Here is a 22,426-nt window from a genome sequence, read left to right as displayed (position 1 = left end):
AGCCCTTGGGAAAGTGGTGTGCAGAGCCCATGGTGATCCTTTAGCATGCACCGAGTTTCACTGTGCCTGCATCTCTGCTTCTGCAATTCTGCCCACAGGTGGCTTCAGGGATCCCAAGGTACCTGAGAGAAGGGAATCACATTTTTCATTTTAGCTGTGGCTTGGGGATTGTTCTGTCTGTCTGCCAGTGCTGATTCACACACAACTCTCTGTTCAATTTCACACACAACTCTCTCAATTTCTTACCTGGCACTGAGAGACCCTTGCCTTTCTGATTATGGAGAGACTCCCTATTAGCAACAGATCATCACAAGATTTCATGATGGATCAATACTCACGAAATGCGTGCAGTCAATTCCTTCAGACATAAGCGATTGTCTCAGTCTGACACTAAGTTTTGACTGAGACACACCAAAGCTCCATCAGGTGTTTTAAAAGCAGCAAGGGGTTACAATCTAAATGTTAGGAGTCAATGGGAGGGCTCTAATACACTTTGGAATGTTTGGTCTCTGTATACAACATTCTGGTTTGCTTCTATCTTGTTTTTTCTAAGTATTTTCTTCCATGTAGTAGCCATAGAAATAGGCAGGAGTAATTGGTAAGACCTCAGGGATTAGATCTGCCTATCTTTACTGCCCTTCATTTCCACAGGCCTAGAGGACACCTTTGCACAGGGAACAATTTCCCCACAAGCTCATCTGAGTGCAAACCAGCACACCTAATGCTGGAGGCTGTGCTTTTATTTCCTGCACTACTGCCCTTTCTTTTCCAGGTTTGGGCCATGCCCATTCCAAACCGAAGGCTTCTTCTGAACACTGGGATGAAAGGCTCCAGGATATTTTGGACAGGGACACAGCAGTAAAGGCAGAAGCCTCAGCTGCAGTGCTGAATGGATCCACAACAGGAGAGTGATGTGTCAGCCAGCGTGCCTCTGCTTTTATCACTCCCAGGAGGAAGCCCCAGTCATCCTCAATGGGACACTCATGGGCTGTTGTGCTGGATGACATCCCCCAGTCCCGTCTGGCCTTCTGCCCCAGCTCATGCCGATGTTCAGTCCTGGTTCTCTCCCCACGGGTGTGCCTGTCCTGCTATGATTGCCCTCAGGAAGGTATGCTGGTCTAGTTTGACTCATCTCCATTTTGGGTACAACAAAACCTTTGCACTTTGCTTGACTGGAACCTCGTCCTTCCACACAATGCCCCTGCCCTGCTACTTCTGGCACCGTGTGTCCTCAGCAAAGTCAACAGCTGATATTGCTCCTTCGTGTGTTCCTGCCTTGTGAGCTCTTGGAGCAGCAGCGTTTGCAGGGACACATGAGAAGCACAAATTTCTGAATGACTCCACACTGGTGTGCACAAGCATTTGTGTATCTGTGTTTGTCCATGAGTGATCCTTTATAGGAAGGGAATTCCCTGACTATGGCGGCAGGGACACCGAGCACTGCTCAGGCCCTGCACAGCACAGAGCAGCAGCTTCCCAGGCTCAGGAGGAGCCTGAGCACAGCTGAGAGCTGACAGCACCTGCCCGCGAGAGATGTGTTCAGGAAGGATGTGCTTGCGGTGCAGTGTGGGTGGTGTGTGGGACGGGACCCAGCTGTGTCCTGTCCCTGGCCGTGCCAAACGTCCTTGTGTCGCTCGTTGTGCTGCTGCTGCTGGCAGAGGCGGGGGCTGAGGCCGGCCGGGGCGGAGCTGGCGGCGTGCGAGAGGAGGCGGCACGGCCGCAGCAGAGAGCCGGGGCTCAGGGCCACAGCGATGCTCGGTCGGCGGAGCGGCGCCATGCGGCGGGCTCGGGGCGCGGGGCTGGCGGCGCTGGCCGCGCTGCTGCTCGGTGCGCGGGGGTGGCGGCCGCGGTCACCGGGCTACGTGAGATCGGTCCCAGCCCAAGAATCATTTCTTACTCTCCTGTTCCTTTTCGGTTGTTTTTTACCCTCTCTTCCCTCCTTTGCTATCATACTTATCTGCCTCCGTAAAGTCATTGCGTCTGAGTTTACGTTTTTTCCCCCACATCTTTACTCAGCCATCCATGAATGCATGTGTGCATCAATACCTCCCTATAGCCATTGTATTTGTGTAATTACGTTCTGATTTTTCCTCAAACCACCCTCACAGATCCCTGTCCTATAACGTACAGGCTTCCTAAAATAATCTCTCCATAATTTATAATCAGAACACATCCCAGTTCGATCTCATCTGTCTTCCTCTCCCATATCCCACTGCATGATATTTTCTACAAAAGGAAAATTATTTTTCTTTTCTCCGGTACAGTGGCCGTGGCCACAGCCCAGGTGAAACAGGAGCCGTCACGGGAGACTGTCGAGGGCACCGGAATCAACATCAGCTGCTCACACCCCAACATAGGAACAGGGGATAGGATCTACTGGTACCGTCAGCTTCCGGAGAAGGGCCCTGAATTCCTCTTGAGCGCTTTCCAAGGTGTCAGAGAGCTGCCGGACAGTGCGGGACACGTGTGGGTGTCGGCAGATCGCCGTTCGAGCGCGCTGTGGCTCAGGCGGCCCCGGCGCGGGGACGCGGCCGTGTATTACTGCGCTCTGGAACCACGGGCAGAGGAGCCGGGGCTGCGGCCGGGCACGAACCGCCGCGGGCGGGGCCGGCAGGGGCCGCTCCGCTCCCGCCTGACGCCGCTGGGCGGGACCGGGACCGAACCACGCGTGGAACCCGCCGGACCCCGGCCGGGAGCCACCACGGGCCCAGCCTTCCACGAGAGACTCCTTCGAGCACAAGGATGCTGCCCTGCAATGTGTACAAAACAATTCTGCTGGAGAGGGACATTTAGCAGCGGTCGAGGGAATCACGGAAGGTGTTTCTGAGCGTAGTGGTGGCCGAAGAAAGGCTCAGGAAATGTCGGCTCGTTGCTCGGTGAGGAAGGGGACCTGCTCAAACGACAGGGAAAAGGCTGACACACTCAGTGCCTATTTGCCCTCATTTTAACTGGTGTCGCTTCTCCTCAGTTCCAGCACATCGCTGAGCCTTCATGAAGACTTTCTGGGAATAAATCAGCACCCAGAGTAGAAGAAGAAGAAGTAATTCAAGAACTCCTACTGCACATGCACGAGTTCACAGTATCACAAAGACACTCTGGAGCTTGGACACACCCAAAGAGTAACTCACAGCTCTGCATTTATGAAGAGGTGTGTGCACACACATTTCCAAAGCAGACCCTAGCACTGACACTTCTCCTTCTGGCATGTCCCCACCGATGTGCAAACACACACGCTCACTCCTATTCCTGCTCCTGCACCCAAGTCCTTGCACACACATCTACGTGAACATTCCGGTCCAGAGATGTGCACACATAAAGCACATCCCAAGATGTATCTATTCCCACACACTTACACATACGCCCTCCCTTCTTCCCTCCTCAGCTCACCCTGATGCTCACCGGTTTTTGCCTCCTGATAGGTCAGCATTGGGCCGCTGCTTTCGATCCTGCCCTGTTAAAAGTGCCTTCAGGAAAGTATTGGGGCCTCGTTGGACCTCTTACCCACTGTTCAGCCTGCGAGTACACAAACTATGCCATGGCCTTGCCTGACTCCTTGTCCTTCCCCACAAGGCTCCAGCCCTGCTGCTGTTGCTCCCAGGTTTCCTCAGCAGCGTCCATGGCTGGTTGTGTCCTTGCCTGTGTTCCTGGTTTGTGTGTGCTTGTGTTCAGGCAGGGTCCACGAGAATCCATATGGGAGCACAAATTCATCAAATTCATGCAGGAATCCATCCCGACGTGTACGACTGTGTGTGTGTGTGTGTTCTATTGTGTTACTCAACAGTGAAATGTGTTGATCGCACTGGAGACGCTCTCTGCTGCTCTGCCCTGAGCATCACAGAGCAGCATTTTCCCAGACTCAGAAGGAGCTTGAGTGCAGTTGAACAGTGATGTAGCAGCCTGTAGGAGATGAGTCCAGGGAAGAGGTGCTGAAATGCAGCCCCTGCTTCCCGAGCCCTCCTTTTCCAGCTGCTCTAAACATCATGCTCTGCTACTGCCAATGGCCGGCCCCAAGAAGAATGGTATCACCCAAGTTTGGCTCTTTAGCTTAATCCTGTTTGAAATGTTGGCAATGCCTCAGCATGGCTGTGAGTGCTCACACAAACAAAAACACAGACACACGGACACACAGATACACGGACAGGTCTCTGCAGCGCAGTGCACAGCTGTTCTCCCCTGTGCTCTATCAGGTTGGTTTCATGGACGAGGAGAAAGGCTGAGGCTTTATTCCGACCTTCCGGATCCCGTGTGAGGGGATTTCTTTCCAGCGCCCTGAAGGATAATTCAGGAGTCCCCACATGACAGCAAAAGAAGGACGTGACGAAGCAGGTTATGGGAGGGAAAGAAGCACAGGCACTGTCAATCTTGAGCTCCATCACACCAGCCCGACCCTCTGCCATCCACCCCGGCCCCGCTGCTCCCGACGTGCAGAGACACCCGACCGCCGCCCCACTCCCACCGCGCTCGCCTCCCCTCCGTGCCCAGCCCTGACTCGCCGAGCGGCGGCGGCGCAGGGCGCTGTCCCGGGGCGGAGCTGGAGGCGGTGGAGAGGACAGGAGAGGAGTGGAGGCGTGCGAGAGGAGGCGGCACGGCCGCAGCAGAGAGCCGGGGCTCAGGGCCACGATGCTCGGCCGGCGGAGCGGCGCCATGCGGCGGGCTCGGGGCGCGGGGCTGGCGGCGCTGGCCGCGCTGCTGCTCGGTGCGCGGGGGTGGCGGCCGCGGTCACCGGGCTACGTGAAATCGGCCCCAGCCCAAGAATCATTTCTTACTCTCCTGTTCCTTTCCGGTTCTTGTTTAGCCAGTGTTGTGTCCTCTCCCGTCATACTTTCTTCCCTCCGTGATGTCATTTCTTTTTAATGTGTCTTTTTTACTCCTCGTCCTTATTCAGACATACATACGTGCATGTATATATTAATCCCGCAGTCTCAGCCATTGCATTTTTGTAATTTCGTTCTGATTTATCCTCAAACCTCCCGTAATAGATTATTTTCGTCAAACAAATATGCTCAATTAAATAATTTCTCATATTTTATAGTCAGAAAATATACCAGTTCGCTGTGATCTGTCTTCCTCTGCCATCTCCACCTGCACAGTATTTTCTACTAAAGACATGTTGTTCTTTTCTCCGGTACAGGGGCCGTGGCCAGAGCCCAGGTGCAGCAGGAGTCATCATCGGAGACTACCGAGGGCACTGGAGTCAACATCAGCTGCTCACACGCCAACATAAGGACAGGAGATACCATCTACTGGTACCGTCAGCTCCCGGGCCGAGGACTCGACTTCCTCGCACTCACTGTGAAAGCGTCCAAAGAGCTGCCGGAGATTGCAGGACAGCTGTGGGTGTCGGAGGATCGCCGTTCGAGCTCGCTGTGGCTCAGGCGGCCCCGGCGCGGGGACGCGGCCGTGTATTACTGCGCGCTGGGGCCACGGGCAGAGGAGCCGGGGCTGCGGCCGGGCACGAACCGCCGCGGGCGGGGCCGGGCGGGGCCGGGGGCACAGCGCCGCCCGCGGCCAGCAGGGGGCGCTGCCGCTCCGCCCGCCGGGCCCCAGGCGGCTCCGCAGCTCCTTCGTGTGCCCCGAGCCCGCGCACAGCGACACCGCACAGCCCGGCACGGCCCCGACACACGGCTGCCAGCCTGCCTGCTGCGGGACACAGCCGCCACACACAGCCCCGCCTGCCCTCGCTCCCGAGACGCCCTCTGCCTCTCACCAAACTGCTGCGCCCGCCGCCTCTGCCATCGCCTTCGGCCCTCCGCCCACGCCTCATGCTGCTCTCAGCCTGCTTGGCAAAACAAACAGCTGCTCCGGGACAGCATGTGTGCTGGCGGCTGACAAAGCAGCTGCACTCACAGGCAAACTGGGGCTCATTCAGCTACTTCTGCCACCTCATTCGGTCATGGCATGAGAGGGATTGCAAGTGACGCTTTCTGAAATGGCAAAGGAATCCTCATCTCTGTCCCCGCTGAAATGTCTCTGTTCCAAAGTGGAACGTGCGTAAGAAGTAGCATTCTCACCTAGATGTGTAAGGGAGGTGTACTTTGAATCTCAGATGATATTTCAAATAGTTCCTCTGCATTTTCTTCTTTTTCACAAGTTTCCCCAAACAGACATGTGTCTGCATTCAGCACCTTCGTGTAGGACTAGGACATATAGGAGGGAAAAGAATAAATCTCTTGAAGTACACAAGCATTTCAATTCATCTTATACTCATCTTCCGCCCTAAAGTTGATTGGTCCCTTTCCCTTCACATTAGTAACCTCTCAGGCAGGCTGAAAAGCAGATGCCAGGTTTCAGGAATGTTGCAAGTGTTCGGGAGAGACACATGAAAGAATGAGCTGCACATGAGGTTTCTCTCCTGAGAATCGCTCTAGAAACCCCCATTTCCTCTGGCGACAGGAGCCTCTCAGCATCTTCAGGAAATCATTGGAATGAGTAAGTTCAGCAAAGACCACAGGCAGGACATGTGAAAGGCAGGAATATCTGGTTCTCTAAGGCTCAAATCACGCCCATTTTCCTTTCCGGGGAAGAACAAGGGAAAGGGAAAGCGATGAGGGAAGCCCACAATGACACCAATGTAGCACTAGGTAATAAGGGAATGAAAGGGGCAGCTCACAACTCATCAACATTTAATTGTTCAGCCTTGAGTAACCAGCGGCTTTGAATTGGCTCAGGCTGAGCTTTGTCAGGGGTAACGGGTTAGAGATGATGAGAGAGGACATGGAAAGGAGAATCTGCGGTGATGTTGCTATAGGGTCAGCAAGGATTGTTGCAGGTTTCTCTTCTCAGCACAAATGCAGAATTCTCATCTTCCTGTACATGTCTTATCATCTTATCACCATTGTGAAGCCTAAGAAGTCACAACCATTGAAGTAGCTGTTAGAAGGGAAGACTAATCCTGTTCTTTCACCTGGAAAATCTGTGACAACTTCAGGATCCTCCACTTCTCTAGAAACAGCCTTGTAAATCATGGAGCGCTACAATATCTGCAGGAGAATGTTCCTATTGCACCCATTATCATTATTTGCCTCGCTGTTCACATTGTTCCAGGAAATTTCCTTTGACAAACGCGTTTTAGAGAAAACCAAAATAACCAGTATGGGATCACTCTGGAGTTGATATGGAAAAGAGGAGGGGAGTGAGGGACCTGGGAAAGAGGCATTTGTCCCAGGAAGATGAAGAAGGGAACAGGAGAAGGGGCAGAGACAGAGGAGTCCCCTGTTCACAGACAAAATTGCAATGAGCCCACACAGGTGAGAAAGCTCAGAGGGGAAGGAGCCGCTGAGCTCGCAAATGCCCAGCACGGGGTGTGCAGCAGAGCTGGCGATTGCAGCTGGGGAGGGGAGGACTCCACTGCGAGCTGAGCGGGAAGAGCCCCTTGCCATGGCTGAGGCCCCAGAGGCACGGAATGCTCCCAATGCCACTGGCTGAGGGACAAACGGCGGCTGCTGCTGGACGAGCCACAAACGCAGCAGGAGCATTTCAGGCACGCCAAGGACAGGCCATTGCTCTGCCTGCTCCCGCTGCTGCTCCCTTGGCTCCCGCACAGAGGCGTTTCCGGCACCTCTGTTCTCTCGCCGCTGCGACGTGCTTTCTGACTCTTCCTCACTCAGCAAACACGCAGCTTGCTCTCGCCATGCACCTCGCACATCTCATCCTCACCGTCTTGCTGGGACAGCTCCTGGGTAAGGCCTGCCTTTTCCCCAAGGCACCCGTCTCCTCTTTCTTATTCCTTCTTACAGGAAATCCTCAACATCCCGTTCAGGAAACTAGAGAAGATCGCTGATTAGAGGAGAAATGCTAAGAAAAATCTGCTCCTCTTTGTGATTTTGCATGTGTTTGCTCAAAAAGCACTTGGATTTGTAAAGAGGAAGAGAGAGAAGAGAATCCTTAGAGCCTCTCGCTGTCTTTTCTCTCCCCTTCAATCCATCTCCCTCTGCCCCTCTCTTCTCATTCTCCTGCTGTCACCTCACGACATCTCAGCTGTCTCTACTGTCCCGCATTGTTCCCATTTACATGTAAATCGTCCGATTCTATCAAACCTGCCCCGGCATCTCAAGTTCTCATACCACTGACATTGACAGAGTGTCCCTTTCTGCCACCAGGCTGACACAGCTCTGACACAGCTTTCAGTGATCGACCTCTGGGCTGGCAGCACAACTAGGGATCCCTCTTTCCAAACTCAGCACTGTGTGTACTCAGGGATCGAGTAGACCTCAGACATGACAGGGATGGGGAAGCAAGATAAATCCTTCTGCTGAACGTCGGTGTGCTCCTCAACCTCCCTTCGAACACAGAATTCAGACTGTTCCGATGTCGTCTGAACGGTGAAGCAGGAGCAGGGACCCAGCCCAGCTCTTTTCACGATCTGGCTGTGCTGAGATCTTGCAAACCCTGCCCAAAATCACTCCCATCTGTGTGTCTGCACATCTCAGGACTTCCCTGCAGGGCAGACTGCTTTCTCCACTAGGGTTTTGCACCCAATTTGCTTTTCCTGCCTCTAGTTCTTCCCTATGGAACTATTGACATTGACTTTCTTCCAGGCACCACGGGGCAGATCACGGTCACCCAGGAAGATGGAGAAGTCATGGTCAAGCAGGGACACCCCTTCCACACCACCTGCAAATACCAGATCAGTGGTTTTACTGCCTTGCTCTGGTACCAGCTGCAGAAAGGCCAAGCCCCCCAGCTGGTCTCCTATCAAGCAGGGACTGGCCCCAAGCACAGCGGCCGTATCACCACGCACCTGAACACCACGGGGAAATACAGTGTCCTGAAGGTGGAGGAAGTGGAGCTGTCTGACAGTGCCTTGTACCTGTGTGCTGTGCAAGACACCCTGGTGCAGGGAGCTTCCTCGGCTGTGCAACAACCCAGGGGAGGGAGGGCACATGTCAGAGCAAGGTAGAGGACGGAAGGGACTCTGATATCCCCAATATGCTCACCACAACTTGCAACACATGTGTGCACAATGGTCTGATAGTTTTCACTATGTGCATTATGTCGTTTCCCTTGGGAAAATATTCTGGACAATATTAACTAATCTCAGCATTATGCAGTCTCTAAGTAAAGAAAAATATCCCCTTTGCATACCTGGGACTTTGTCCTTCCACACTCCTCCTATGCTAGTTAGTCCCCACATGTTCTCAGCACAGCCCGGGGCTGGTTCTGTGCTCCTGCCCTGCGTGCTCTTGCAGCAGCCCCGTTTGCATGGACACACGTCAAGCACAGATTTGTGGATGGCTCCACACTGCTGTGCACGAGCCTGTGTCTGTCCGTGTGTGTCCCTCATCGCGAGGGAATTCCCTGACTGTGCCAGGGACACCGAGCACTGCTCTGGCCCTGCACAGCACAGAGCAGCAGCTTCCCAGGCTCAGAAGGAGCCCGAGTGCAGCTGAGTGCTGACGGCAGCTGCTCGCTACAGATGTGTGCAGGGAAGAGGCGCTGAAATGCAGCCCCTGTGTGCCGAGCCCTCCCTTTCGTGTCCTTGCAAAGCTGACGCTCCTCTGATGTGGATGGATGTGCTTGCGGTGCAGTGTGGGTGGTGTGTGGGACGGGACCCAGCTGTGTCCTGTCCCTGGCCGTGCCAAACGTCCTTGTGTCGCTCGTTGTGCTGCTGCTGCTGGCAGAGGCGGGGGCTGAGGCCGGCCGGGGCGGAGCTGGCGGCGTGCGAGAGGAGGCGGCACGGCCGCAGCAGAGAGCCGGGGCTCAGGGCCACAGCGATGCTCGGCCGGCGGAGCGGCGCCATGCGGCGGGCTCGGGGCGCGGGGCTGGCGGCGCTGGCCGCGCTGCTGCTCGGTGCGCGGGGGTGGCGGTCGCGGTCACCGGGCTATGTTAGACCGGCCCCAGCCCAAGATTCCTCTCTTACCTTCCTGTTCCCTTTCCGTTCTTATTTCCCCTCTGATCTGTCCTCTGCCGACATACTTTCTTCCCTCCGTGAAGTCATTGCTGGTCAGTTTGCATTTTTTGCTCCACGTCTTTATTCAGCCATCCATGTATGTATGTATGCATTAATCAATCAATCTCAGCGACTCTTTTTCGAAAAATCCTCCCGATTTTAATTCAAAACACCCCTCATAGGTTCTTGTCCTCAAACGAACAGGCTCAGTGAAGTAATCTTTCCGTCATTTATAATTAGAACATATCCCGTTTCGCTCTGATTTTTCTTTCTCTCCCATCTCCCCCTATATGGTATTTTCTATAAAGAAAAGTGATTGTTCTTTTCGTCCATACAGTGGCCGTGGCCAGAGCCCAGGTACAGCAGGAGCCGTCAGTGGAGACCATCGAGGGCATCGGAATCAACATCAGCTGCTCGCATCCCAAAATCCAGACCAACGAATGGATCCAGTGGTACCGACAGCTCCCGGGACGAGGACCCGAACTTGTGGCGGTCACAGCTAAAGCGTCCAAAGAGCTGCCGGAGATTACAGGACAGCTGTGGGTGTCGGAGGATCGCCGTTCGAGCTCGCTGTGGCTCGGGCGTCCCCGGCGCGGGGACGCGGCCGTGTATTACTGCGCGCTGGGGCCACGGGCAGAGGAGCCGGGGCTGCGGCCGGGCACGAACCGCCGCGGGCGGGGCCGGGCGGGGCCGGGGGCACAGCGCCGCCCGCGGCCAGCAGGGGGCGCTGCCGCTCCGCCCGCCGGGCCCCAGGCGGCTCCGCAGCTCCTTCGTGTGCCCCGAGCCCGCGCACAGCGACACCGCACAGCCCGGCACGGCCCCGACACACGGCTGCCAGCCTGCCTGCTGCGGGACACAGCCGCCACACACAGCCCCGCCTGCCCTCGCTCCCGAGACGCCCTCTGCCTCTCACCAAACTGCTGCGCCCGCCGCCTCTGCCATCGCCTTCGGCCCTCCGCCCACGCCTCATGCTGCTCTCAGCCTGCTTGGCAAAGCAAACAGCTGCTCCGGGACAGCATCTGTGCTGGCAGCTGACAAAGCAGCTGCACTCACAGGCACACAGGGACTAATGAATTTGCTGCTGTACCTGACTCGATCATGGCATGAGAGGGATTTCAAGTGATGCTTTCTGAAGTGACAAAACAATCTCCATCTCTGTCACTGCAGAAATGTCTCTGTTGCATACTGCAACGTGCATAAGAACCAGCGTTTTTACCGGGATAATTAGGGGAGGTGGACTTTGAATCCCAGCTGATGCTAGAATTAATTTCTCTACAATTTCTTCTCTTCCAAAATTTTCCCCAAAACCCCATAGATGTGCATTCCATAGCTTTCTGAAACACTAGAATATCTGGGACGGAAAAGAGTAACTCTGTTCGAGAACCACTGAAATTCATATAAGGGCTCTCTCACACCCACCTCCCACCTGAAACTGGTTGGTCCCCTTTCCTACACGTTCAGAACCTCTCAGGTCTAATAAAACTCAGAGGCCCTAGTTTAGCAATGCTGCAAGGCTTGGAGAGAGATACTTCAAAGAATGGGCTCCACATGGGGTTTCACTCCACAGACGTGCCCTACAGACCCCATTTCCTTTGGGGACAGGATCCTTTCTGCATCTTCAGGATCTCATGGCAATGATCAAGTTCAGCAGGGGCCACAGTCAGGGCATGTAAAGGGTGAGAGTGTCTGCTTCTCTAAGGCTCGTGTCACGTCCGTTTTCCTTTCCAAGGGAAGAACAAGGAAAAGGGAAAGTGACGACCAAAGCACACGATGACACCAATGTAGCAGTCGGTGATAAGGGATTCAAAGGGGCGGCTCAGAGCTCATCAACCTCTAATTGATGAGGAACCTGGTGCTGTGCCTGTGAATTGGCGCAGGCTGAGATTTCTCAGTGAGAAAGGGTTAGAGACGATGAGGGAGGACATGAAAGCCACAGGAAAGGAAAAACTGCCAGAGATGTGTATGGGATCAGCAAGGATGATTGCAGGTTTCTTCTTTCAGCACAAATGCTGGGAAGAATCCTCATCTCTTTGCACATCTCCTACCATCTTTTCTCTGCTCTGAGGCCTAAGAATGTAAAAGATTTGAAGGAGACCGTAGAAGGGTAAGCCTTCACCTGGAAAATCTGTGACAACTTCAGGATCCTCCACTTCTCTAGAAACCTCCTTCTAAACCATGGAGCAGTGCAACACCTGCATTAAAATATTACTTTCATACCCATGATGATTACCTGCATCTTTGAACAACTTAATCCAGGAGAATTTTTATGACAAACCTGTTATAGAGACAGACCAAATGACCAGTAGGGGATCACTCTGGAGTTGATATGCAAAAGAGGATGGGAGTGAGGGACCTGGGAAAGAGGCATTTGTCCCAGGAAGATGAAGAAGGGAACAGGAGAAGGGGCAGAGACAGAGGAGTCCCCTGTTCACAGACAAAATTGCAATGAGCCCACACAGGTGAGAAAGCTCAGAGGGGAAGGAGCCGCTGAGCTCGCAAATGCCCAGCACGGGGTGTGCAGCAGAGCTGGCGATTGCAGCTGGGGAGGGGAGGACTCCACTGCGAGCTGAGCGGGAAGAGCCCCTTGCCATGGCTGAGGCCCCAGAGGCACGGAATGCTCCCAATGCCACTGGCTGAGGGACAAACGGCGGCTGCTGCTGGACGAGCCACAAACGCAGCAGGAGCATTTCAGGCACGCCAAGGACAGGCCATTGCTCTGCCTGCTCCCGCTGCTGCTCCCTTGGCTCCCGCACAGAGGCGTTTCCGGCACCTCTGTTCTCTCGCCGCTGCGACGTGCTTTCTGACTCTTCCTCACTCAGCAAACACGCAGCTTGCTCTCGCCATGCACCTCGCACATCTCATCCTCACCGTCTTGCTGGGACAGCTCCTGGGTAAGTCCTGCCTTTTCCCCAAGGCACCCAGCGCCTTCTACTTACTCCTTCCCCAGGAAACCCTCAACAGCCCGTTCAGGAAACTGTAGAGAAATGTCGGGGATTCGAAGGGAAAGGCTGAGAAAAATCGTCTCCTCTTTGTGATTTTGCATGTGTTTGCTCAAAAAGCTCTTGGATTTGTAAAAGAAAGTGGAAGGGAGAGAAGAGAAACCTCAGATCGCTTCTCTGTCTTTTCTCTCCCCTTCAATCCATCTCCTTCTGCCTCTCTTCTCATCCTCCTGCTGTCACCTCAGCAGATCGCAGCTTTCTCTTCTGTCCCACATTCTACCTCTTTATATGTAAATTCCCAGATCCTATCAAACCTGCCCCGAAATCCCAAATTCTTATTTCACTGACTTGAATAGGCTGTCCCTGTTTGCCTCCAGGCTGACACAGCTCTGCCATGCCTTCCAGTGATCGATCTCTGGGCTGGCAGCACAACCAGGGCTCCCTCATTTCAAGCTCAGCTTTGTCGGTACTCAGGGATCGAGGAGCCCTCAGAGGTGACAGGGATGTGAAAGCAGGATGAAACCCTTTGTTGAACTTTGGTGAGTTCCTCAGGCAGTTGGAAGAGTGCTGGTTACAGCACACGATGTTCAGCCAGGACAGGCTGTTGCCTGGTACGCTGAGCAGGAGGAGCCGGAGCAGAGACGCAGCCCAGCTCTCGTTTGGGTGATGCAAAGCAAAGAGCTCTGAACTCATGCCCGAAATCTCTCTGGACTCTTCTTTAAGCCAGGGAGTTTACTCCACCAGGGCTTTCCATACACTTCGTATTGCTTCCGTAGTCCTTCCCTGAGGAGATGCTGACATTGACTTTCTTCCAGGCACCACGGGGCAGATCACGGTCACCCAGGAAGATGGAGAAATCACGGTGAAGCAGGGACACCCCTTCCACACCACCTGCAAATACCAGATCACTGGTTTTCCTGCGGTGCTCTGGTACCTGCTGAAGAAAGGCCAATCCCCCCAGCTGGTCTCCTATCAAGCAGGGACTGGCCCCAGGCACAGCGGCCGTATCACCACGCACCTGAACACCACGGGGAAATACAGTGTCCTGAAGGTGGAGGAAGTGGAGCTGTCTGACAGCGCCTTGTACCTGTGTGCTGTGCAAGACACCCTGGTGCAGGGAGCTTCCTCGGCTGTGCAACAACCCAGGGGAGGGAGGGCATGGGTCAGTGAAATCCTGCTTTTCAGACAGTGAAAAAGATCTCACCCCAGTACTCATCAGAAGTTGCATCTAATCTGTGTACACTGGTGTCTTGGTTCAGTTTTGATTTCTTGGCCAATGCACCAAATTAATGTCTTTGTTTTGAGTTGTCTATTTAAATAAACTTATTTTTGCTGTTGTGAGACAGAACCAGGAGTAAAAGAGGAAGGCAGGCTTAAAACTTGAGAGATTATAAAAGAAAATTTATTAATTACACAAACAAAGAGAAAGGAAAAAACATTCAGACTAAGATTTTTCAGATCACTCCTTCCCTCCCTTTCCCAATCTTCATAACAACAAAACAAACATAACAAATACTTCGGTCAGTTCCTAATTTAGTTTTTTCAGTTCATTTCTGGAGAGAGAATTTTTTCTTGTTCAGGTTGTAGGGATTTTTCCTACAAGAAGGAAAAAGACAGTTCTTTTGTGGTTTTGTTTTTTATGATTTCTATCTGCCTGGGAACTTGTAACTGTGACACTCCTTCCAACTTCACAGCTGTCCTAAAACTGTAAATTTGGGCCATGTCTGTCTTATGGGGTATTATTTTTAAGAATGAAATGTTCGACAGCAAAGATTTTCTCTGTCTCTTTTTTTTCTGCTCAGGCTTCATTTTCAGAAAACTGAAATCTCTTTCTTTTCTCAGGGCAGAAATTCTCAACACAGATACTCTTTAGTTAAAATATCTTAAATGGAATATTTCCATTCCCCCATGGGTTTTTTTTTTCTATGGTTTATAGGAATATTCAATACATCAGTTCATTCCTACGATTTTACAAAAAGATTTTCAGTTATTTTAGCATTTTTTCATTTTCCTTTCATCTTAAAAACTTAGCTCTTATGTTACTGACTTCAGAAATCTTCTTATTTTCTTTCAAATTTAAAAGAAAGACCGGAGGCTTTGTAAATCTTATTTCAGCACTAAAGAAGTAAAATTTAACACAACTACAAAAGTTGGGCCAGGCTCAGGCCGCGCTGGGGACGGCAGCTGAGGTGTCAATCAGCCTTTTTGGGACTGGGCTGCAGCCCCACACTGCTCATGGCCACCCGGGCAGGCCCGGCCCGTCCGGCAGCAGCAAGAGTCGGCCTCCCCCCCCCACGCCAGAGCCGCAGGCCCGTAGAGAAGGAAGCCGTGAAAGTCTTATCACACAATTATTTTTCCTCCCGGCCACTGGGTCCTCTCGTTGGCAAAAGGAGCCCAAGCGACCTCCCGAGCCTCCCCCTCGCATAGGGGAGGGGGAAGCTTGGGTTGGTCTTACCTGTTCAGCCGCCGGACAAAGAAAAAGAGTAAATTCCGAATTACTTCCTTTAAAACGTGTGTTCACGAAACAAATTAACTTTCTTCAATTAACTGTTACAGGTGTCCCAACCCCCACAAAAAAATTCCCTTAGGAAGAACTTCTCTCTAAGTTTCTTCTTCCTAAGTCAACCTATCATAAATGGTCTGATGGTTTTTACAACATCCATCCTGACGTTTCCCTTGGGAAAATATTCTGGACAATTGTGATTTATTTCCACATCGTGCAGTCTCGAAGAAAAATCTCGCTTGTGCATACTTGGGACCTTGTCCTTCCACACTCCACCCATGCTGCTTTTGGCCCCACATGTTCTCAGCACAGCCCAGGGCTGGTTCTGTGTTCCTGCCCTGCGTGCTCTTGCAGCAGCCCCGTTTGCATGGACACACGTCAAGCACAGATTTGTGGATGGCTCCACACTGCTGTGCACGAGCCTGTGTCTGTCCGTGTGTGTCCCTCATCGCGAGGGAATTCCCTGACTGTGCCAGGGACACCGAGCACTGCTCTGGCCCTGCACAGCACAGAGCAGCAGTTTCCCAGGCTCAGAAGGAGCCCGAGTGCAGCTGAGTGCTGACGGCAGCTGCTCGCTACAGATGTGTGCAGGGAAGAGGCGCTGAAAGGCAGCCCCTGTGTGCCGAGCCCTCCCTTTCGTGTCCTTGCAAAGCTGACGCTCCTCTGATGCGGATGGATGTGCTTGCGATGCAGTGTGGGTGGTGTGTGGGACGGGACCCAGCTGTGTCCCGTCCCTGGCCGTGCCAAACGTCCTTGTGTCGCTCGTTGTGCTGCTGCTGCTGGCAGTGGCGGGGGCTGAGGCCGGCCGGGGCGGAGCTGGCGGCGTGCGAGAGGAGGCGGCACGGCCGCAGCAGAGAGCCGGGGCTCAGGGCCACAGCGATGCTCGGCCGGCGGAGCGGCGCCATGCGGCGGGCTCGGGGCGCGGAGCTGGCGGCAGTGGCCGCGCTGCTGCTCGGTGCGCGGGGGTGGCGGTCGCGGTCACCGGGCTACGTGAGATCGGTCCCTGCCCAGGAATCATTTCTTTCTCTCCTGTTCCCTTTCGGGTCTTGTTTAGCCCGTGTTGTGTCCTCTGTCGTACTACATTATTCCCTCCGTGAAGTCATTGCTTTCAAATCTGCCTTTTTTACTCCACGTCGTTATTCAGACATCCATACGTGCATGTATGCATATATCCCGCGCTCTCAGCCATTGCATTTTTGTAACTCTCTTCTGTTTTTTTTCCTCAAACCGACCCTTATTGATGCTTTTCTTCAATCAAATACGCTCACTGAAATAATCTCTCCATATTTTATATCCAGAACATATCCCAGTTCGCTGTGATCCGTCTTCCTCTTCCTTCTGCCCCTGCATGGTCTTTTCTACTAAAGAAATGTTGTTCTTTTATCCCGTACAGTGGCTGCAGGCAGAGCCCAGGTACAGCAGGAGCTGTCAGTGGAGACTACGGAGGGCACTGGAGTCAACATCACCTGCTCACACGCCAATATACAGATAGGCGAGACCATCTTCTGGTACCGTCAGCTCCCGGGCCGAGGACTCGACTTCCTCGCACTCACTGTGAAAGCGTCCAAAGAGCTGCCGGAGATTGCAGGACTGCTGTGGGTGTCGGCAGATCGCCGTTGGAGCTCGCTGTGGCTCGGGCGGCCCCGGCGCGGGGACGCGGCCGTGTATTACTGCGCGCTGGGGCCACGGGCAGAGGAGCCGGGGCTGCGGCCGGGCACGAACCGCCGCGGGCGGGGCCGGGCGGGGCCGGGGGCACAGCGCCGCCCGCGGCCAGCAGGGGGCGCTGCCGCTCCGCCCGCCGGGGCCGCCTCGCCCCGCTCGTCCCCGCCCAGCAGGGGGCGCTCCCCACACCGGAACCGACACCGGCACCGGCAGCTCCAACTCGGAGTCACCGAGCGCGCTCAGCCCCTCTTCTCACTGCGGCCTCCGTGCAGCTCAGCTCCTGACGGCAGCAAACAGTCCCGCCCGGCCACAGCTCCCTGTGCACACTGAGATGGTCTGTGTGAGGCACGGACCGCAGCAGGGTCCTGCCCAAGCCATCTCTTGCTCCTTCCCAAAGCGCTCTGTTCCTTCTGGGGAACGTGGCATCCTCCGGCCTGTCTACAAAGGTCTGCAAATATTGTCTCTAAAATACATCCATGAGGGCACACATTCCCACCCAGCCCATGTCAGGCTGGTTCTCCTCTTACCTCTGTTCTTCTCTTCCCGCTGCTGAGATCTTTTTGCCTTTTCTGAAGGTCAAGTGACAGCTCAAGTTCGTTGCTCTGACCACACAGCACTGGGAGTTCATCGGAAAACAAATTACTTGATCCTGATATATTCTGTGTTGCTGTGGTCATTCTTGAATGTAGATTCGGCTGCCACTATTTAGGGAAGGCATAAAGCAAAATATGTCCCGCGGTGGGGAACTGAGATGATGACTGAGTTTTAAGAAAGCCCTGTCACGAGAAATTGCTAACTTTGTGTTAATCCAGGTTGCAAAAAAGTATTCTGCAAGATGACTCTACTACAAAATATTAGGAAAAAGCTTATTCCCTTGTCTTCCCTTCCCGGAACTTCCCTTCCTTCAATACCCATCTGGGACATGACGCCTCCATCTGCCTTAAGCTGCACTCTGGGCACACACAACACCACCACAGCTCACAGCCACACATCTTGCTGACCTGCTCAGGCCTGTTACAACATGTGCCCATTGAAATACAGCTGGACTGCAACTCCCACTCAAACAGCTCATTCCAGAAAAGCTGCACACATCAGGTCTCACTCAGCTCTCCTGCGTGCTACTGGGTTGCCCACCAGGATCTTCCCTTTAGCAGGGGCATCAATCAAGGTCACTCCTCAAGGCTGAGGAATCCTGATCTTATACTTGGTGTGTCAGTTGGCAAGAAGAGCACTGAAGCCTTGAAATCTTAGCTAAGTGATAGAAAGGATGGATGGTCCAAGATAGAATTGTTTAGACTTAAAGCATTGACCAAGGCTGGGACAAAGCCAGGAGCCAGCTGCACGTGAACTCCCCATATGAGAAGGAGTTTGGAATGCAAGGGGGTCCTTTCTCAACTTCCTGACTCACTGGCAGTCTCCCTGACAGCTTTAGCTGACCCTGTAAATAATCAAGTGGACTTTGCTAACAAATCTATGTAAGCCACCCTCGTCTTAACCTTCTTCACTCACTACTTCACATCAATCCAATGTCTTGCTGCTTTTCCCCCACATGTATGGGGTATCATCAGAAACAATGCTCAAGACTGAACCAACTGCTTGCTTAGGTAGCACACATACACAGACATACACAAATCTACATCTCCAGTCCTCTTGAGTTCATTGAGAAGCCTCAAGCCAGCCAAAGAGAGGCTGCTTGCACTCTCCAGGGCCACTGCACAACTCTTGGACTAGGCAGAGTCAAACTGTGCAACTCGGGTTTCCAGGCCGTCTGTGTGGCTGGGAAAAGAGTGATGGGAGTTCGCTGAGAGTGGGAGATGCCCACCTGAGCCCACTCACCCACACTAAAGCCCTTCCCTGCACTGTGCCTGAGTATTGCGGCTGTGGTGTTGGGAGGAATAGGTGAAAAGTGGGCCAGGGCTGAGGAGGATTGTCATTCATCAAGTGACCTTGCAGCTGCAAAGAGCCCTTGGGAAAGTGGTGTGCAGAGCCCATGGTGATCCTTTAGCATGCACCGAGTTTCACTGTGCCTGCATCTCTGCTTCTGCAATTCTGCCCACAGGTGGCTTCAGGGATCCCAAGGTACCTGAGAGAAGGGAATCACATTTTTCATTTTAGCTGTGGCTTGGGGATTGTTCTGTCTGTCTGCCAGTGCTGATTCACACACAACTCTCTGTTCAATTTCACACACAACTCTCTCAGTTTCTTACCTGGCACTGAGAGACCCTTGCCTTTCTGATTATGGAGAGACTCCCTATTAGCAACAGATCATCACAAGATTTCATGATGGATCAATACTCACGAAATGCGTGCAGTCAATTCCTTCAGACATAAGCGATTGTCTCAGTCTGACACTAAGTTTTGACTGAGACACACCAAAGCTCCATCAGGTGTTTTAAAAGCAGCAAGGGGTTACAATCTAAATGTTAGGAGTCAATGGGAGGGCTCCAATACACTTTGGAATGTTTGGTCTCTGTATACAACATTCTGGTTTGCTTCTATCTTGTTTTTTCTAAGTATTTTCTTCCATGTAGTAGCCATAGAAATAGGCAGGAGTAATTGGTAAGACCTCAGGGATTAGATCTGCCTATCTTTACTGCCCTCCATTTCCACAGGCCTAGAGGACACCTTTGCACAGGGAACAATTTCCCCACAAGCTCATCTGAGTGCAAACCAACACACCTAATGCTGGAGGCTGTGCTTTTATTTCCTGCACTACTGCCCTTTCTTTTCCAGGTTTGGGCCATGCCCATTCCAAACAGAAGGCTTCTTCTGAACACTGGGATGAAAGGCTCCAGGATATTTTGGACAGGGACACAGCAGTAAAGGCAGAAGCCTCAGCTGCAGTGCTGAATGGATCCACAACAGGAGAGTGATGTGTCAGCCAGCGTGCCTCTGCTTTTATCACTCCCAGGAGGAAGCCGCAATCATCCTCAATGGGACACTCATGGGCTGTTGTGCTGGATGACATCCCCCAGTCCTGTCTGGCCTTCTGCCCCAGCTCATGCCGATGTTCAGTCCTGGTTCTCTCCCCACGGGTGTGCCTGTCCTGCTATGATTGCCCTCAGGAAGGTATGCTGGTCTATTTTGACTCATCTCCATTTTGGGTACAACAAAACCTTTGCACTTTGCTTGACTGGAACCTCGTCCTTCCACACAATGCCCCTGCCCTGCTACTTCTGGCACCGTGTGTCCTCAGAAAAGTCAACAGCTGATATTGCTCCTTCGTGTGTTCCTGCCTTGTGAGCTCTTGGAGCAGCAGCGTTTGCAGGGACACATGAGAAGCACAAATTTCTGAATGACTCCACACTGGTGTGCACAAGCATTTGTGTATCTGTGTTTGTCCATGAGTGATCCTTTATAGGAAGGGAATTCCCTGACTATGGCGGCAGGGACACCGAGCACTGCTCAGGCCCTGCACAGCACAGAGCAGCAGCTTCCCAGGCTCAGAAGGAGCCTGAGCACAGCTGAGAGCTGACAGCACCTGCCCGCGAGAGATGTGTTCAGGAAGGATGTGCTTGCGGTGCAGTGTGGGTGGTGTGTGGGACGGGACCCAGCTGTGTCCTGTCCCTGGCCGTGCCAAACGTCCTTGTGTCGCTCGTTGTGCTGCTGCTGCTGGCAGAGGCGGGGGCTGAGGCCGGCCGGGGCGGAGCTGGCGGCGTGCGAGAGGAGGCGGCACGGCCGCAGCAGAGAGCCGGGGCTCAGGGCCACAGCGATGCTCGGCCGGCGGAGCGGCGCCATGCGGCGGGCTCGGGGCGCGGGGCTGGCGGAGCTGGCCGCGCTGCTGCTCGGTGCGCGGGGGTGGCGGCCGCGGTTACCGGGCTACGTGATATCGGTCCCAGCCCAAGAATCATTTCTTACTCTCCTGTTCCTTTTCGGTTGTTTTTTACCCTCTCTTCCCTCCTTTGCTATCATACTTATCTGCCTCCGTAAAGTCATTGCGTCTGAGTTTACGTTTTTTCCCCCACATCTTTACTCAGCCATCCATGAATGCATGTGTGCATCAATACCTCCCTATAGCCATTGTATTTGTGTAATTACGTTCTGATTTTTCCTCAAACCACCCTCACAGATCCCTGTCCTATAACGTACAGGCTTCCTAAAATAATCTCTCCATAATTTATAATCAGAACACATCCCAGTTCGATCTCATCTGTCTTCCTCTCCCATATCCCACTGCATGATATTTTCTACAAAAGGAAAATTATTTTTCTTTTCTCCGGTACAGTGGCCGTGGCCACAGCCCAGGTGAAACAGGAGCCGTCACGGGAGACTGTCGAGGGCACCGGAATCAACATCAGCTGCTCACACCCCAACATAGGAACAGGGGATAGGATCTACTGGTACCGTCAGCTTCCGGAGAAGGGCCCTGAATTCCTCTTGAGCGCTTTCCAAGGTGTCAGAGAGCTGCCGGACAGTGCGGGACACGTGTGGGTGTCGGCAGATCGCCGTTCGAGCGCGCTGTGGCTCAGGCGGCCCCGGCGCGGGGACGCGGCCGTGTATTACTGCGCTCTGGAACCACGGGCAGAGGAGCCGGGGCTGCGGCCGGGCACGAACCGCCGCGGGCGGGGCCGGCAGGGGCCGCTCCGCTCCCGCCTGACGCCGCTGGGCGGGACCGGGACCGAACCACGCGTGGAACCCGCCGGACCCCGGCCGGGAGCCACCACGGGCCCAGCCTTCCACGAGAGACTCCTTCGAGCACAAGGATGCTGCCCTGCAATGTGTACAAAACAATTCTGCTGGAGAGGGACATTTAGCAGCGGTCGAGGGAATCACGGAAGGTGTTTCTGAGCGTAGTGGTGGCCGAAGAAAGGCTCAGGAAATGTCGGCTCGTTGCTCGGTGAGGAAGGGGACCTGCTCAAACGACAGGGAAAAGGCTGACACACTCAGTGCCTATTTGCCCTCATTTTAACTGGTGTCGCTTCTCCTCAGTTCCAGCACATCGCTGAGCCTTCATGAAGACTTTCTGGGAATAAATCAGCACCCAGAGTAGAAGAAGAAGAAGTAATTCAAGAACTCCTACTGCACATGCACGAGTTCACAGTATCACAAAGACACTCTGGAGCTTGGACACACCCAAAGAGTAACTCACAGCTCTGCATTTATGAAGAGGTGTGTGCACACACATTTCCAAAGCAGACCCTAGCACTGACACTTCTCCTTCTGGCATGTCCCCACCGATGTGCAAACACACACGCTCACTCCTATTCCTGCTCCTGCACCCAAGTCCTTGCACACACATCTACGTGAACATTCCGGTCCAGAGATGTGCACACATAAAGCACATCCCAAGATGTATCTATTCCCACACACTTACACATACGCCCTCCCTTCTTCCCTCCTCAGCTCACCCTGATGCTCACCGGTTTTTGCCTCCTGATAGGTCAGCATTGGGCTGCTGCTTTCGATCCTGCCCTGTTAAAAGTGCCTTCAGGA

General features: G+C 53.5%; 1 protein-coding gene, 1 pseudogene and 1 gene segment (V, D, J or C); all 3 read left to right on the top strand.

The window, feature by feature from the left end:
• The first annotated feature begins 4,644 nt into the window (after positions 1 to 4,644).
• On the top strand, positions 4,645 to 6,002 carry LOC148221138 (T cell receptor alpha variable 4 pseudogene; annotated as a pseudogene).
• A 1,628-nt stretch (positions 6,003 to 7,630) lies between these two features.
• LOC148221137 (T cell receptor alpha variable 1-2-like) lies at positions 7,631 to 9,081 on the top strand. The segment is given in 2 exon segments: positions 7,631 to 7,679; positions 8,538 to 9,081. Coding segments are annotated over 2 exon segments (411 nt in total).
• Positions 9,082 to 9,737: 656 nt separating this feature from the next.
• LOC148221136 (uncharacterized) lies at positions 9,738 to 22,412 on the top strand. Its single transcript, XM_088179498.1, has 4 exons — positions 9,738 to 9,789; positions 10,227 to 10,661; positions 13,644 to 13,879; positions 22,374 to 22,412. Exons 1-4 carry the CDS (start codon positions 9,738 to 9,740, stop codon positions 22,410 to 22,412), a joined length of 762 nt encoding a protein of 253 aa, XP_088035624.1.
• The last annotated feature ends 14 nt before the right edge of the window (positions 22,413 to 22,426 follow it).

The sequence above is a fragment of the Sturnus vulgaris genome, chromosome 27, assembly GCF_052056855.1.
Source record: "Sturnus vulgaris isolate bStuVul1 chromosome 27, bStuVul1.hap1, whole genome shotgun sequence".
In the NCBI taxonomy this organism is placed as follows: domain Eukaryota; kingdom Metazoa; phylum Chordata; class Aves; order Passeriformes; family Sturnidae; genus Sturnus; species Sturnus vulgaris.
Note: the sequence above shows the minus strand (reverse complement) of the source record. Positions and strands in the feature narration are given on the sequence as shown.

Bases quoted from the DNA above. Each gene is read 5' to 3' on its own strand.
- LOC148221136 (XM_088179498.1), top strand. From the start codon at position 9,738: ATGCGGCGGGCTCGGGGCGCGGGGCTGGCGGCGCTGGCCGCGCTGCTG. The intron at 9,790-10,226 runs GTGCGCGGGGGT...TCGTCCATACAG, and splicing joins GCTGGCCGCGCTGCTGCTCG to TGGCCGTGGCCAGAGCCCAG. The intron at 13,880-22,373 runs GTGGAGGAAGTG...GCCTCCTGATAG, and splicing joins GGAAATACAGTGTCCTGAAG to GTCAGCATTGGGCTGCTGCT.